This window comes from Citrus clementina, unplaced genomic scaffold (genome assembly GCF_000493195.1).
Source record: "Citrus clementina cultivar Clemenules unplaced genomic scaffold, Citrus_clementina_v1.0 scaffold_8, whole genome shotgun sequence".
NCBI classification, from domain to species: Eukaryota; Viridiplantae; Streptophyta; class Magnoliopsida; order Sapindales; family Rutaceae; genus Citrus; species Citrus x clementina.
Window position 1 is genome coordinate 17773144 of NW_006262022.1, and position 17792 is coordinate 17790935.

At 34.1% G+C, this 17792-nt stretch overlaps 1 protein-coding gene across 2 annotated transcripts; it reads right to left on the reverse strand.

Moving 5' to 3' along the window:
* Positions 1-951: 951 nt before the first annotated feature.
* On the reverse strand, positions 952-17029 carry LOC18033843 (structural maintenance of chromosomes protein 3). 2 transcript variants are annotated; one of them, XM_024178701.1, is made up of 31 exons: positions 16914-17029; positions 16659-16701; positions 16315-16351; positions 16135-16210; positions 15056-15094; positions 14884-14951; positions 14729-14800; positions 14489-14568; positions 14308-14386; positions 14092-14209; positions 13846-14021; positions 12513-12758; positions 12288-12409; positions 11546-11690; positions 10555-10727; positions 10378-10477; positions 8576-8712; positions 8233-8434; positions 7598-7685; positions 7356-7505; positions 6028-6179; positions 5719-5910; positions 5449-5632; positions 5274-5344; positions 5054-5205; positions 4551-4719; positions 4236-4382; positions 2877-2969; positions 2407-2581; positions 1710-1901; positions 952-1292 (listed from the first exon to the last, which is right to left on the reverse strand). In XM_024178701.1, exons 3-30 carry the CDS (start codon positions 16327-16329, stop codon positions 1711-1713), a joined length of 3612 nt encoding a protein of 1203 aa, XP_024034469.1. In that variant the 5' UTR covers positions 16330-16351; positions 16659-16701; positions 16914-17029; the 3' UTR covers positions 952-1292; position 1710. The 2 variants fall into 2 exon arrangements, with proteins under 2 accessions (XP_024034469.1, XP_006424030.1); XM_006423967.2 differs by lacking the exon at positions 16659-16701.
* Positions 17030-17792: the final 763 nt, after the last annotated feature.

A 17792-nucleotide genomic window follows, 5' to 3' on the forward strand; every position in this document is an offset into this window, starting at 1 on the left:
ATAAAATTTATATTTATCACAGAATTGTTATCATAATTTTAATCGAGGCATCATAGAATTTTCCCATAATGAAATCACTGTTCATTGGACATTTGGAGTTGCCGATTCCGAAGGGATAAAGAACGCTGACGTGTCCACATTTTTCTCGCAACCTGCCTTTACATTAATCAAGCCACCAGTTTTTGCTTTTTGTCCCTGTTGCTGGCCAAAACAACAGCACATTAGCCAATGCTTTTTTTTTTTTTTTGGTAATGTTTTCTTTTCCGGCATTACTATTGATCTTAATATATTACATGTTATAGAGTTACTATCCTTTCATTATGGTGAATATTTCAATTTGTTATCTATGATATGTTATGTCATTGGCTAGCTAGCTCCTCATCTAGCAAAGCATGCACCACAGAGGCATGATGATACCAACTTGGAAAGACCTGATTGCATATTTTGCTTGAATAACTATAAAGAGAGGAGTGGAAAAAAAAAAGAAGGGAAAGAAATTAGAGGATTAAAATAAATTCCATACCCAGTCAAATAACAAAAATAAAATTCATTTCTTTTTCACTCATTTTTTCTCCTTTTTCCTTTCCTTTCCTCTTCTCTCTTACCATTTCTTCCAACCAAGTACAGAACATGAGTTTCAATCTTGCTTTGGGTTGAAGATTTTCTTTATTAATCTGACTTCTGTTAGTGTCTTGAAGAATTAAGCTAATGAAGTGTTCGGCGTTTGGTTAATCGGAAAATGAGCAAAAGCTAGAAGAAATTTGAATTTATATTTCTTGAAACTGAAATTAGCTCCTAGACTCCTTTCCTTATGAAGAATCTCTTAACTAGGGCGAATATTAGGCTAGGTATTATAGCAAATCTGGAGAAGCAAGTGGCTAATATTACCTGTAAATTCGGGTAAATACTAATTACCATGACAGGTATTTAATGAATACGGGTATCCAAAAGGACCAAAACCACCATTGCTCTTTAACCTTTCAACACATTGATCAAATATATCAGTTCGCCACAATTTCAAAATTCAAGGAGCTCTACATCAATTGTTCTATATGGAACACGAAGAAAGAATCATATTCATAACAATCAACTATTACAACCAGAACATGATTCTACGTTCAGCGCATTTCAACACCTATACAACACCCAGAGGTTCCTCTAGCTAACCTACCAAATACAAGATCCAAGCTTTTTATGTAAAGCAAATAAATCAAACCATCAAGCCCTTGCTTGTATACAAAATATTGAACATGTTGACGTCCAAATTCATCTTCTGGGTTCGAGTGAGAATCCTGAAAAAGAGAAAACAACATATTACATTACATACTCAAGGTCATTTAGTGGCGCGGATGTAACTAAATGAAGATGCATACAGCTTTTGCTGAAGCATTGATAAAATAACACTACTGAAATATTTAGACCATGATAGTGCTTAGATGATATGTTTAGGAAAATCTAATACGAGCTTTTTACTGCATTTAGATACTAAAAATGTAATTTAGTTGACAGAAAAATCCAAATATGTATATCTATATTTCCAAAAACCAAAACCAACAAATTTGAAATAAATAATAGTTCGAAGAGAAAAATCCATTGACCTTACTAGAGAGACCTCAAGATCAATCTCCTGATACTTTTTCTGTATCAAATTATTCATCTCGTACATAAGAAACACACCAATAAAGGGAAATTGTATAGAAGTTTCTGACCTTATTCCGCATTGTGGGACTGATCATGCTCGATAAAATCTAAAGCATCTTCCTTGGATACAACATTAACACGGCTCACTCTGTTTTTGTGTGTCACCCCATAGATTTTGTCAGCAACTTTCACAAGCTCTGGACGAAATGTTGTGGTTATAAATTGAGTATTTGCAATGTCCGCCAAACGACGAATCATATCTATGAAACAAGTAATTAAGGAATGCTACAAGAAATTCAAGAGCAAATACAGCAATAAGAAATACAATGGAAATTTTGCTTTAACTAATAGCACATGCTAACAGATCAAAGTACATGGGAGTACAAACAATTGCATAGAATTGTCAAATTAGGGCAGGGCAGCCTAATGCTCCAGTCAAACCTGTGTCGCAGAAGATATGATTATGAATCCAGACTAATAGCAATATCTTGATGAAATAACCCACTGTACCAGCTCAATGGGACCATAGACAGTTATCATCTTGTCATGATCAATAAGAACAAAGATTAGTCATATCTCTTATAGTATTCAACTCCTAAGAATAGTTATACGCACTAAAATTCATAGAAATCTTCATAAACTATTGAAGTATCAGTACTCCCAGTTAGGAAAACTGAGCTGAGATATTTCAGTGACCTAAATATTTTCAGTGTAATTAAATCTAGGCATGTAGAGGGCAAAAAATGAATTGCATACTAAGGATACTTCCAACAGCAGTTCGATACTGAGGATCCAGTGCTGCATCAATTTCATCAAACAGATAAAATGGTGCAGGATCACATCGCTGTATTGCAAAAATAAGCGTCAGGGCCACGACAGTTTTCTGACCTCCAGATAACTGCTTCATTGACTGTGTCTCCCCTTGCCCAGTAAAGGAAACCTACCACATCAAAGGCCAACTTAGAAATAAAATTACAATGAATTTACGAACTTAAATAAATAAAAAATAAAAATAAAAAAAGATCATAGAGCCTTTGGTTGTTAAATTAACAGGATCAAGTTTCTGAGGGAGCACAAACCCTTGTATAAACATAAATAAGTAATGAAGACTAAAACACCTATAATATTGTGTAGAGGATATCAGTTTCAAAAACTTAACATATATTGCACTCTCAAATATTTAACAATTCTATTTTGATAAAAGCAAATGAATTCATCTTAACAGAAGTACATGCCTTCACTTTCACACCAATATATTTCTCAACCCTTCCTTCCACATCAGATTCACGAGGTCCGTCATCGTCATCATCATCACCATGATCACCATCCTGTCAATCATCATTGAGAATTTAGATTTACAAAAAATAAGAGACGTTATTTCAGAAATCATATTGTGATAGATGATTTTTCCAATAAGATGAACAGCTCAAATACTAACTAAACAGCAACACCACTCAATACTTCCAAGTTAAAATGCAATTATTATTTTTTTTTTAATTTTAAACATAGCATGCTAGTAATTGAAAGTCCCTGCCAGCAAGATTCGAACCCCAGACCTCTAGTTTCAATCCAAGAGAGTTAATCAACTGAACTAGTTAGCTCCCACAAAATGCTAATAAAACGTCTAAGCCAGGCAATATGTCCAAGCCTGCCACCAAATGTATTAGAAATGACACCTTTAGGAACGCATGAGAAAACTAGACATCCTCTTTGCACTCTCATTTGAACCATGGACGCATTTAGATAGTCTTTTGAAACTATGGTGTCCACAGGAGAAATTAACAAGTGAACACAAACAAATGACAGTTTCTCAAATCAATAATATAGCATAGAAATGGGGATGAGAACAGATAACTGGGATTTAATTGTTCTATCAGGTTCGCTGCTCATTTGTCATGTGAGTTTACTCAAGCGCCACTCAACCAGCAAACAAGGTAAAGTCGAGCAGATTTCAACTGGTTCACTCAACAGACTAATGAACATTTTTGACAGTTAACTTGTTTTGAAAAAAAAAAAATCATATGATAATTATATTTAAACAACGTGTACTTCAGGGCTTCCCATATATGTGCAATAGAATTGCTCTTCCTGAAAGAAAAGGTAGGGCTATTTTTATGGAAATAATTTGCTAAAAAATTATATTTTACTAATTACTAGCTTGAGTTGATTTTTTAGATTCACTTTTCTTATTTGCATATAGATTAGTATATTGTAGTGATTACATTCCTATTTGGCCATGATAAATAGGTAAATGTTTAGTTTTCAGTCAAATGATAATTGGCTTTTTCTCCTCTATTCTATCTTCCTGACTTCCTTTCTATCTTTTATCAACCACATTCTAGGAAAATCACCTGAAACCATCATATACACACACAAAATATCCCAAAACACAAATTTCCAAACAAGATTATCACAGATTTGAGATGTGAAGACAAGATGGTTCACAGCACAATCAGGAAGCAAGATTAACATATCATCTTTACAGATGTTTCACCCAAAAACAAACAGCAAGAGAAAATAATTTTTAAAAAAAACAGAGCCATGCAAGAAATTGAACGGCTTAAAGAGAATAATAAATATATGATTCTAACAACCTTTTTCTTCATCATAACTAGATGGCCATGGCCACCTTGAACAAGCTCAGAAAATACTTCTCGAAAATGACGAGCAACACCTTTGAAAGTACGTTCTATCGATTCATCTTTCCGCTGATCTAAAACTGATATAAGTTCTTTAATTTTCTGCAAAACCACATTAATAAAATCTTTAAAGACATACCAAGAATATAAAGTCCAACATCAGAAATCAATTAAAATTGCAGACTCAACAAAGTTGTCAGTCATTTGAGGTGGGGTGGGGGTTTGTTTGGGAATGGAGGATCATTAAGGCAGACTCCAATGTAGTAATACCTCATCACCTGCATCCAGTTCAGCTTGCCTTCTCTGAAGTTCTTCTCGCTGCTCTGTAAAATTTACATATTGGTCAAGTGCTTTCTTATTTACATGGCTAAACTGCTGCAGTTGCTCATTGCACCTGTGAAGCATTTTAAGCAGTTCTTTGACACCTTTCCGCTTGTATCTGTCATTCCCAATATAAAAGGAATAAATTAACATTAAGACAGAAAAATTCTACATCAGGAAGCAAAAGAGCAAGTGTAACTTAGAGAGTATATAGATGGTACATCACCAGATTAACAATAAGAAACCATGCTTCAAGGATGTCATGGTATAAATAGGAATATAAATTACGTGCAACAGATCAGAAGATAATAAACCTAATAAGCATAGATCTTCCAAGTTTAGACAACTTGAGACCTAATTGTGCAACAATTCTTACATGTGCACAATATTTGATATCATTTATCCAGCATAGTTTAGCAATGAATTAAATTTAAGTCACAGAGGAGCTATACGTGTCAAAAGCATCTGATGACAATGGACCCAATTCCCTAATTTTCTTTGAGTACTCCTCCTGTTTAGCAAGAAGAATATTTCTTCTACTTAATAGTTGTTCAAGTTCTCTAGCGTCATCCTGCAGTTTCCTCTCATAGTTGTCTTCCAAAGTCTGCATTCACAAAGATTATCATTTCAGCAAGGCAAAACAAGAATAACCAACACACTCGCATGATTTACCTTCAACTTGGCCTTTTCATCCTTTATCTTATTGAGTTCCTTTGTAAGTTGAACTATACTGTCAGAAACCCCTGCATAGCAATACCCTCAGTGAAAACATGAAAAACGCAATCTACGCTTCATACTTAAGACATTTCATGGAAGAGAAAATAATAATATAGATATAAAATCTCACTTTTAAGCTCTTGTCTTGCATCTTCAACAAATGATTTAGCATCTGCCAATTCCTGCTTCTTTGATTCAGCTTCACTTAGCATCACATCATTCTCTGCAGAAGATATAAGAGCTTCCAACTCTTGCTTTCGCCTCATAAGGTTAGTTGTTAGATTAGTCTCAAGCTCCGCTTTTCTGGTTTCATACTAAAAGAAAAGGCACATAAATGAGAACACACAGCTTTATTCAAGTAGCAACATTCTATAGCTCCAATAGTGTTCACTATGCTAACCTCAATGCGATCTGTCCTGCAGGTGATAAGCTTCTCCTTGAGCTCAGTTATTTCAGGGTTTAAACGCGATAGAAGATTTTTTTCATCTAGTGATAAGTGATCAATGAGGTCTGTGTTCATTTCAGCCTGTTTCATAGCCATACTAGCTTCAAGTTGATCAAGTTGTGTCCTCACATCTGCAAGTGACTTTTCCTACAAACAAGTGAAAGAAGGCAGCACAGAGGGTACAAAGAAAAGAATAATTACAAACTGCTAACAATGAATGCCCAATTGCAAGTAACATAAAATATTCTAAAGGTCTTGAAATACCTTATTTTCAAGAGCTTTAGAAATAATTTGCTTCTGCTTATTAGCATTAGTGATATCCTGCTTAAGCTGTTCCAGTTCTGATTTATCATGAGCTCGCTTGGCATCAGTTTTCTGCTGCTCAGTAACATGTTCTGTAATCTTTTGGTCTAGTTGTGAGATCAGCTAAGTTAAAGAAAGTGTAAATTACAAATGCAGATCATTCAGTATCAAAAAGACAAAGATATCAGTCAGATACAAGTATTAAATCACTGTTTTTCATTTCTTCAATCTGTAAAAAGTAAATGGGTCTATATTCAGCAGCAGCAGTGAATATCGAATCAAAAAATGAGCTTTCACATATTAATGAAAGTCAAGCATGCAGAACACAGAGTTCAACATATTTCCCTAGCATTTGATCTTTTTTTATACAGAGAAGCAGAGCATTTTCTTACCTAACTAAAATTAAGGAAAATCTCATTCTGACAAGTAAGAAATGAGGAATCTGTCTACACTATGCTTAATGGTCTCAGACGCTTTCACAGCCGATGCCAAGATTGGATGAGAAGATTGTAATAAAAGCTAGAAAGCCAGCAAGTCTTATTGCATCTCATGGTAATAAACATTGGTGCAAAAGGATTCATGGAACAGACTTCATATCCTTGGGACCAATACTTCCTTGGCTAACCACATAGTGCAACAGCTCATTTGAGTCGGTAGCTAAGAGGGAAGACACAAATCATACCAAGCCATTCAGAAATAAGAGGTCAATTGGACCTATTTAAATTAGTAGAAATCAGGGATAAAAAGAGTTTGCATTTTTCTAAAGATGGAAGCTTTTTGCACAAGAAGAGAGCAAACTTCAAACTCTCTCAATGAAATTTACCGTTTGCACCTTTTTTCATGTTATTAGAGATGGCTAATAATCATCAACTCCATCCAAATTAGATTCCAACAATATAAATTAAATGTAAAGCAATAATTAGCAGTTCTATCTGTGAATAAGCAAGTGCAACCAGAAATATGTATGCAGAGTTATACACTTCAGATAAGCATAAAGAAATCAGATGCAAATTTCTGTAATCTCTTACATCTGCTTCCATTTCTCCAAATTCCATTTAACAAACACTTGTCATTACCCAGAAAACATAAAAAATCCATCAAACTCAGACCAGGAAACAAACAGCTATATCTGTGTATGTGTTCGAGTATTTATCTATTTTTGTGTGTGTGCACACGTGCGTGTGCATACATGAGGGCACGCATGCATGTGTACGAGAGAGAGAGAGAGAAAAAGAAAGGGAGAGAGAGTAAATGAATAACACTGAAAGAATGCCGAAAACAAAGGATATCTTGGAGCTTATATCTAACTTTCTCCACTTCTTCTTCCCTGGCGTTGATAGTTTTTGTGTTCCGCATAATTATATTCATAAACTTCAATTTTGAACGTCTGTAATCATAAAATCCCCCTGTCATACCACCTTTCTTGCTTACTTGGTCACCTGTTTTAGGATCAGCACGACATATTAAAACATCAAAGGCACAGACATCAGTCACCATAAACAATATAATACAGCAAACTATATATCCCAACCTTCCAAAGTAATGCAGTCCAGACCATCAGTTCGAGCAACTCTCGTGCACACATCCAAATCTCGACAAATCACAGTTCTTGCAAATACCTAGGAAAAAGGAACATGTACAACAGTGAAAGCTTGGTTAAAAGGTATCAATTATATATTTAATAGATGTGAAAGCAATATTCAACATGTTCACAGGCAGGTTAGTGCTACTCAACCAAACTGACACTAAAAACATCTCTGAAAAGTGAAAAGAGGTTTCCCTCTTCTCGATTTACTTCTTACTTCTTTTTGAAAAGTGAGGTTTTAGGCAACGACCTACTGCAAATCCACATCACTCACGAGCATTTGAGCTAAACCCCTTGTGGATAATAGGTGGGGAAAATCTTTTGCTAATATGATAAACAAAATAATCACTCGCTAAACTGGAAACGTATAAACCTATCTAGCTTCAGATAAAACTTTGTTGCACCATTTATTCTTTCTGGGGAAATTGAAAAATTTACAAAACATCTTTCTTCCAGTAACTTTTTGGCAAACAACTGGCCTTAATCTCTTAACATCTTAAAAATACTCAAGAACTTCTGCAATGAAATTCAAGAACAATCTACATCCAACCAAGGCTACAAAAGATAAGGTAGAAGCAGACCTGGGCAAATGCTGGTTTGAAATTGGGAGAAAATTCCAATCTATCTAAAAGAGGTATCACATCATTGCTCTTTGGATATGTTACGCGAGGAGCCTTCACCCGATTTAATGGTATAAAAGTCACACGTCCACCTTTTAATGAATTAAGGTGTCTAATTATCTTGGTTGATGTTTCATCATTGTCCACCACCACGTGAAACAAGCTGCTCAAATTTCAAAATAAGTCAAAAACATTTCAGGCAGGGAATGAGCACAAAAAACCAATAAACACACTGCATATTTTGTTAACCTGGTATATATTAAAAAACAAGTTTGAATGCAAATAGATTAAACAGAGTACATACCTGTTTCCAGCGGTAACCTCAACTGCTGTAAAGAATTTTTCGTCACAATCAAGCAACTCAATAATTGGACCATACACTCCATCAATTTTATATTCTCTGCAGATCCGCCGGATAGAATTCAGCCCTCTTCTCACATCCTGACAAGATTAAACAGAAAAAAGTGCAGAGAGAAGCTTAATTAAGATGATTCAGTTCGTAGTCATAGATTCCTTCATTTTATGAGGTTAGGATGATTTGAAAAGCCAAAAGTACCCAGAAAATCAAAGTTTTCTCATTTTCTCTTATATATGGACTGCTAATACTTGTAATGTAACATGCAAAAAAAGGACTTTCATATGTCTGTCCCTCATTCCTGCACAAAAAGGATATCTGTTGACAGTTTTGTGCCAAAGACCGAAGTTTTATGCGATAAAGTTCCCTAATTGGCTTCACAGTATGTATGCTTATCGTTGTGATACATTCTATTTCACTTTCTCCATTTTTACTCTTTAAACAGAAACAGAAATTGCAGGACTTTTACAATTGATTTAGCATAAATCTCAAGCATATGTTACAATAGGTTTTTTGTTGGTGTGTATGGCGTTATTTTGAGAGCTCTAGCTGAGAAACAAAGAAAAAATGGTAATCCAATTCTGAAAATTTCTGCTTCAGCCATGATAAATAAGGCCTGCGCTTCAGGGAGAGAAAAAGAAAAAAAATAAGGTGAAGACATGACTGATAATCAAGATTGGTATTATATATATAGCTGTATATTTTATTTTAATATTCATTTAAACTGTGAAAAGTTGTACAGATAACCAAGAAGTCATCAACTTCTGCACCTACTATGGCGAGACCTTCGACTGAGAAAAGTCACATGAGAAACATTAAGATATTCTTAATATATACTCAAGTGATGCATTCTTAACCCTTGGATTCCAAGGGCCAAGAATTGAGGTCCTCTTAAACTCCTAGCTAGGGGTCTGGATGAAATATCCATCCGTACTTAACTACTATCCAAGCATCTAAATGAGAGAACCACCAGATATGTATACAGTCATTCTCCAGTGAGGAAACCTATGTATGAATAGATATGTTATTTATTTATTTATGTCACTATTTGCACCACAAGTACTTGGTGAAATGCCACAAAAGCTACCACATCTAAGTTATATCAGTCACTATCAAAGCAAATGAATTGGTAATTGGTAATTGGTAAAAGGATTGAAGACGTGTGAAGATACTCTTATCGAGGGGGAAAAAAATAAAATTATCTCCAACTTGAAGTATTTATGCAATCAAGAAAACTCATAGCATACACAATTTTGGGAGTACCATAATTTGTGAGATTCAGTATTAGTTGACACGTCACAAGGTTCATTCAAGTTAATCTAGTTATACTTGAGTTATTTTCAGAAAATTCATGTAATATTTTATTTGGTTTCATTTTAATAATTTAAGTAGATATATAGGTTTTGATATTCCCTACAGTAGGAAGTTCCGGTACCTCAAGTAATCTTTTTTTCTATTTCTCAGTTCCATAATCTACTAACGCATATCAATGTAATAAGTAAAACGGAGGACAAATGACAAAATAGTAGAATATTTGGAAGAGTGTCCTTGTCCCCTCCCATTCTCTCTATTCCTTTCCCTTTGTTATTTCTCTGTTCCCCTTTATCCTTCTTACCCTCAACTTAAGCCCTCTGCTGTATAAATATTTTCGTTCTGCCTCAATCAGTGCCACAAAACCACGAATGAAAATTGAGCAAAGCAGCTAAACATGATTAACAGCCATAAACATTATAAAAAAGGCAATTACTCACCCCAGGAGTTGCATGATCAAGGCTCTTCTCTGCCTTCTCAACTTCTGCTTTAAGCTTATCAATCTCAGCACAAAGTTCACTTTCTTTCACCCACAAGGACCTATACAAAAAAGGAATTTAATCATACTGCAAATATTTCGAAGAACTTGAGGAAAACTAAAGGAATGAAAAGCATACTTCCGTTCGTCCTGCATCCTGTCCCTCTGTGTCTTATGATTATTAAACCCTTCACGAGACTGGGAGATTGAAGACTCAAGATATGCAATTTCCCTTTTGCGACTCTCAATGTACTCATCCCGCTCTTTTAAGTCACCTTTTAGCCGCTGAATTTCTTCTTGAAGCTTTTGGTCCTAAAACATATAAAAGAAGATGAATGAATAATCTGCAAAAACTGAAACAATGTGATAAACAAAACAGAAGGTTCTTATACTGGAATTCAAACCGGGCACTGTTATCAGACCCAACGACTCTAGTAGTCAAGAAAAACAAAAAATATAACATCCCAGGTAGGTGGCCAACAATATTCGAACACCTAACCTTTTGGCTAAAAACCATGTCAGCTCATAAAAGCAAACCCATACCTTAATGACAGATGTGAGGAAGGGACATAAAATGTATGCACAAGAACATGCAACAACAGAATGCAAACCAGAAGCATGTGCACAGCCAAATTGATATCATTCATCTAGATTTTTGAGTAATACAGGAAATATTAACCCCGTAGGCAAGTCAACACCAGCTAAGATCAACATAGAAGCAAAGTTCACAATTGAAATAAGGAATATACAATGCTCAAGAGAGCAGCTGATCTGTCATCTGCAAAATGAACAGAATTACCAACAGAATCAACCGCAATGACAACTACCCTTACTTATGAGGATTTAGTGTCTTTTGCCTTCTCTCTCTTCCTACTCCTTACACTCCCTTACCGTACCCTGAATATTACATAAACCTAAAATATAAAAATAAAGGACCAAAAAAGACTATATTCTCATTTAAAATTATCCGATGCCTTCGCATGATTAAAATCAAGATGATCCTTTCCCAAGTAATTACTGACCAATCAAAAAAAAATAAACAACCTTGTGTCCTTCCATATTATTTGGAAGGAGCCCCTGACATGAACTTTTTAGTACATTTATGTGACTAAAAATAGAAAAAGGTTTGCCTGCTTCAAGTTTGAAGAATGAACTCGTTCCAGATCATCAATTTCCTTTTGAAGCCATTTATCACGAGCATCTTTACTGGAAAATTGGGTGGCACGACCTTGTTTCTGATAAAGAATGCTAAGCTGCTTTTCACGTTCCATGATACTATAAATCATCAAGACAATTCAGTAAGAAACAATCATCAAAACCTATCAAGATACTTAAGAGGACGGAATGATGAAGTTATTTTAAATGATGAAAATGCTATATTGAAAATTAGGTGTCATAACGTTGTTTATTCAGATAAGATCTATATTGACAAAAATGCTGCAACACCAGAGTTCAGAAAAGTGAAAAGGAAGTACAAGGGAACTTAATGAAGATAAATGAGAATTTTGAAAATGAAAAAGCAGAATATATCAACACTGATTTTCATAACACGAGCTGATGCCACTTCCAAATAGCACAAATTATGCAACCATCAATTCTACTAATTAATAATTGCACCACATGTAACCTTCAGCATGGTTGGTAATTCTCAAGACTATGCCCATGCACTTGCAATAGGCATCCTAAGATTAACAACACGTCAGAGTACAGATGTTGAGGTGATAAAGAAAGAAAAACGGGTAAAAGCACCACATGTAAAGGAGAAGAATAGAAGAGAACTTGGGAGAAGAAAGAATGGTTCCACAATATGTTAAATACACAAGTGTTATAATTTCATAAACATACACAAGCATTATTATTTCATAAACATACTCTTTCGTTATCTTCTTCTCCTCTATGCATTTGTTCTCATATAAAGTATTAGCTTTGTCAAGCTCCTTGGATGAGTCATCTATTTCCTCTAATAGCGAACGGAGCTGCTTTTTTGCATCGTCCTATAAGCATGAAATATCCAACCAACACATTTAGCCTCATAAACACAAAAAAGCTTATGGATAATGCATATGTACAATATAAGGAATACTAGTGGAGCATTACTCTGGCTTGTGAATTTCCAGAAATCCTCTCTTGTATGTCTTTCACATCAAGCTCAAATGCTGTCTGATTCTTTATTGCTTCAGTTAGTCGCTTTTCTATAGCTTCTTTCTCCTTGTTTAAAGTCTGAACTTCTTTCATTAGATCTTTGAACCTCTTGTCTGAATCCTTGGACTTTTCCTGAGCATCCAACAAACTGTTATACATCTTAGCTGACTCATCAGAAAATCTGGTTCTAGTGTCATCAACCTGAAAAAAAGGAGAGAAATATTAGCATAAAAACTACTGCCAGCACTAAAAGGAATCAAGAAAATAAAAGTGAGCAAACTATATCCAATACACAATATCATCATAAAGTACATAACCCCAGCCTAAAATAAAATTGACAAATAATTTGGTGCCAAAGTTTATTCCTCAGAGGTTTTTAGGTAATGAATCGTTTTAACCTATTTTAATTTCTTCCCCAACCCCTTTCCCCCAAAAATTCCCCCCCCCCCCCCCCCCCAAACTATTGGGAGGGGGGTGAGTTGAGAACAGTGGCAAACCACTGTATAAAAGGACCAAACTAATAATTTCCAAAATAATAATTTTCAAACAAATTCAATGCCAAAAGTGCAGATTAAGACAAGAAACAGCAGTTAACTATATGAACCATGCCAACATGCCATGCAGCCCCACTAATATATTTCAATCACCACACCTACATAGACTAAACCTTGAACAGCCATCACTACTTATCCCGTCTATGACAATTAAGCATCATTGCATGGCAAGTACAACTCTTCACTTCACAAATAATCACTGACTTTTGGAATTTATTCCTAATTCTCGCTGCTAACTCATCAGCCATAATTTCTGTGGGAAATGCAGGAATTAGAACCACAGCAACACATAAGCCTTGACAAAGTTTTGTTATTCCTGACTGCATTTTTCAGCTGAAATCAAATATTACTACAGAAATTGCATTGCACATCCAGATAGTCTAGGAAGACAGGATCCCAAGTGGCTACTTAACATGTCCACAGCATGAAAATATTCCATAATCATTGTCCTGTTGATATCAGTTCATGCTCCACTGGACACATGTTCATGTTATTAAAGTGACTAAAAATATTTAGTAACAAGTAAAAAGAAAAGCTGGTAATCAGTTTGATCGCATTCTTTGAATAGGCATGAACTCTTCAATCAATTATATTAGTTATAAAACGCATGGATCTTCAGCGCACAAAATCTAGGGTTAATATTCTATAAAAACTACAATGAAGCATTCTTCAAGATTAATCTTAGACACAGGACGGATAAATTTACCAGTCCAAGCATCAGAACATAGACTAACCTCCAACAATTTCTGCCTAGCATCATGTAGTTCCTTATCATAAATGGTGTACTCTAGAGATTTTCTCTGCTTGTCAAGTTGCTGGTATTTTCTCAGCTCCTCTTTCTCTTCATCCAGTTCTTTCAGTCTCTCATCCAAGTACTTAACAACTTGAATTATCTGCTGTCTTTTGTTGCCTGGTATGCAGAAAAGTGCATGTTACGTCAAAAGCATGAACATGAGAAACAAAACAGCTAAACCACTTGCCTGTATCTTGCATAATTTTCAAACTTTCACGACGCCTCTCCTCATAAACTCGAGTTCCACCAATTTCCTTAAGCAAATCCAGGCGCTCTGAATCTTTCATCAATGTCAAAGATGCTATCTACTGACCAGCACAGAAAAATTAGAAAGAGACCCCAATACAACTAAAAGCAGATTCAACTGGTAATAACAAAATTTAAATAAGCAGAAGCATCCTACCTTTCCTTGCTGCACGACATAGTATGGATTAGAGCGAGAGAAACCAGCACTTTCCAATAAGTTCATAACTTCTGTTTTCCTGCAAACCATGTTAGACTTAGAGTTTGCCACCCAGTTGACCATACACACACATAAATACAAAAGGGTTTTTCTCCAACACAAGAAAAAGATAGATACTCACGTGATGTGCTTTCCATCTAAGAAATATTCATCTTTTTTCAAACCAATTGTTCGACGCAAGCGCACCTCTTCCTTGTCCACCTGTCATGGAGTACAGAAGCAAAATAAATATTAACAAATGCCGAAAAGGTCGAAAGCCTAAAAGAAGAACTAATTCACAAATTAACAAAAACAAAGTGCAATATCACATAAAAATAAATTTGACTGACATTAAAGTATAAAATAGTTTGTAGAACATTACCGGGATGCGATTATCAGAATTATCAAAAACAATCTCCACAAACGCAGATAAAACTTGGTGCCCTGCACCTTCCTGTTCAGTATTAAATTGTTAAAAAACTAATATAAAAAGGACTAAAATGATAACTTGATATGAAGTACGGTAATAAAACATACATGGAGTAGCGCATGTCTGTCTTCACTGCGCAGGTTTTGAAAGATGTCACTCAAAACAAAACGAATGGCTACAATTCAAAATCCAAAAGGCATGTTACATGTTAATAATTTTGTAATAAAACTAGTAATCAATATGTATACACTACATAACAATGATCACCCATTTACTTACCATGGAAAAAGTTTGTCTTCCCAGATCCATTGGCACCAACTGCAGAAAACATAATTGAAAATACAAATAAAATTTTTATCAGTGAAAAAGTTAAAGTACCTCATTTTGTTAGAAGTCAAAAGCTGACATGTATAAAACTGAAATCTAATTTATTTAACATAATACATATAAACCATAACATTAACTGGTGCTAGTGTATATGGAAGGCCTTAAAATTATAACTTACAGTATAAAAATCCTTTAAAGAAACTATATTTGATGTCCACCCTTTTTCCTTAATAAAATTTATTTTTGTTTCCAACCAATAGAAAGTGGGGCAAGAAAACCTCCAAACATAAATTGTGGTGATGAAATTTACACACTAATTATTTGACTAAATATTCATAAATTGGTACTAACGGTTATAATTTCTTTTTATCCTTTCATAAAGGTAAATATTTTTCATTGATATTTAAGATAAAATGACCCATTCTTTGCACTGAAACCAATAAATGATTGTCACACAGATCTCAAACAAAAATCCAATATAAGTCTGTTTTCCAATCCACGAACATAGGATTGATGTTTAATATGGGGTAATAGTTTGTCCAATTGTCTTTGTAATTGCCTGTTGGGTCAATAATTTTTTCTTGTTTCTTATCAAGAAAAAGAGAGTATGAACAACATTTCAATCAAATAATTCTGGACTGCAGCCCCAATTTAGGGGGACTTTCCTTTTCCAAATTATATTGAACCGCTGGAAATCACAAGACATGATATCTTCATTCAACCTCAAGAGATAATAATTACCAAAAAAATCTATGAGAGACATCAAATTTTTCAAGTTCTATCTTATATTCACCCAATGATATTCTCTAACATCCATTGGTGCATAATATAGTCTTGCACTTCTCTCTCATTCAAGGTTTGAACAAATACCATTGATATTGCTTTACAAGTAAGATATTGATCACTACTCAATATGAAACTAAATCAATAATATTTTACAGTCATAAGTAAACGAAACAATATACAAAATTTCCTTGCTGAGCAAGAAAGAGAATATATGAAGCACAGGACATGAAGGAAAACATTATTACCAACGCAATTAACTTGGGGGCTAAAAGGTTCCGTAGCAATCTGTTCCCTATAACTCTTAAAACCTTCAATTATAACCTAAATTGAAACCCAAATACCAAAATAGAGTTAAAAAGTTAACTTTAAAAAATGAAAAATTTCAAAAAAATTTATCAAATACTTCATCAGCAAATAAGATATACCTGCTTTATGTGCATGATGAATTACCAAATCATCCACCTTCATCCAAAAGAATCACGAAGAAAGCATAATCAGATAACAATAACAATAAAACCCAGAAATCAAACTATACTACAGACTATTAAAACAATTTGAGAGCATTAATAAATTTCCAATACTAGAATGCCACTGAAACCATAATTTTAAGTTGGACTCCATGTTAAATTTCAGTACTTAAATTGCTTTCAAATTTTAACAAGAGTACATTCAAATTTATATAACAGTGTTATTAGGGGAAAAAAAAAAAAAGTCCCAAGCAACCACAGCTCAGAACAAAAATTAATAAAAATATACTAACTACACTTACACCGAGCAAACTAAGTACGAACTTCAAGTTCAAAGTCCAATACCTAGCGATAAACAAAAGTGGAAATGAAGTTGAAGCCCAAAATTAAGATGAGTACACCGAAGAAAAAAAGAACAGAGACTTTGAGGTTTTCACTGAATCCAAGCTCATTCTAGGGTTTCAGTTCAACATATGTAATTATATAATTTAAAAAAGTAAAATAAAATAAAATAACAAAGCGTGAACATAGAGACAGAAAGTTTAAGTGAAAGTTACCAATTGAAGCTCTGAATTGAGCCGGGTTTCATGCGCAAGTGAGAGGAATGGACTAATGATTCTTGTTGCTGAAGCTTTGAGTTGAGTCGAAATCTCACTTGTGCTTAAATTTTTAATTAATTTTAAGGAAAAATAAAAATTTTCTCAAACAATTATCAAACTACGAAATTTCCATTTACCGCATTTTCCACGTTACCGACTTTACCGGCTTACTGCGACGACGTAGAAACTCAGATCCCGCTTTTTTCTATGCCACGTGGCAGATAATTACATACGAAAACAGGCGACAGCCGGTTGCAAACCGGTTGTTAGTTTTAAAATTTAAATATTTTTCTCAAAAGGGCCAAATTGTCCAAAACTGCAAAATATTTTTATTTGCCGGTGAGATTAGGCGCGGTTGCCACACTGTATGATGGATTGCATTATTTAATGAAAATATATTTTATTAGCATTGTATTATATTGATGTTATAAAATATTTGTTTGTTATATTATATTGTAATATATAAAATAATGTTTATAGTATTATTTCTGTAAAAATTATGTAAATTATTAATATTTTATAAAGATAAAAAAAATTTAGTTAATAAAATAGAAGTTAACGGTGCATATACGCTAAGGCGTTCATTATTGTCTAATGCAAACCATTAAATTGAATTTTCAATAATGCTACACATTCCAAATCTTAATTCCAAAAGACTAAAACACATCTAAAAAAAATGGCAATTGATGTGGCATTTCACTTATAAATTTCTTCTATATTAAAATAGATTCTCTAAAATAATTTATTTTAAATCTTATCTGTTTAATACTCCTTTATAATCAGATGTCTTTTCAATCTATGGTTTTTTGCAAGATCAAAGATTTCAAATGAGACGAT

Bases quoted from the DNA above. Each gene is read 5' to 3' on its own strand.
- LOC18033843 (XM_006423967.2), bottom strand. The intron at 12,759-13,845 runs GTTAGTCTATGT...CCTTTTTTTCAG, and splicing joins CTAGGCAGAAATTGTTGGAG to GTTGATGACACTAGAACCAG. The intron at 5,911-6,027 runs GTATTTCAAGAC...ACTTGTTTGTAG, and splicing joins CTAAAGCTCTTGAAAATAAG to GAAAAGTCACTTGCAGATGT.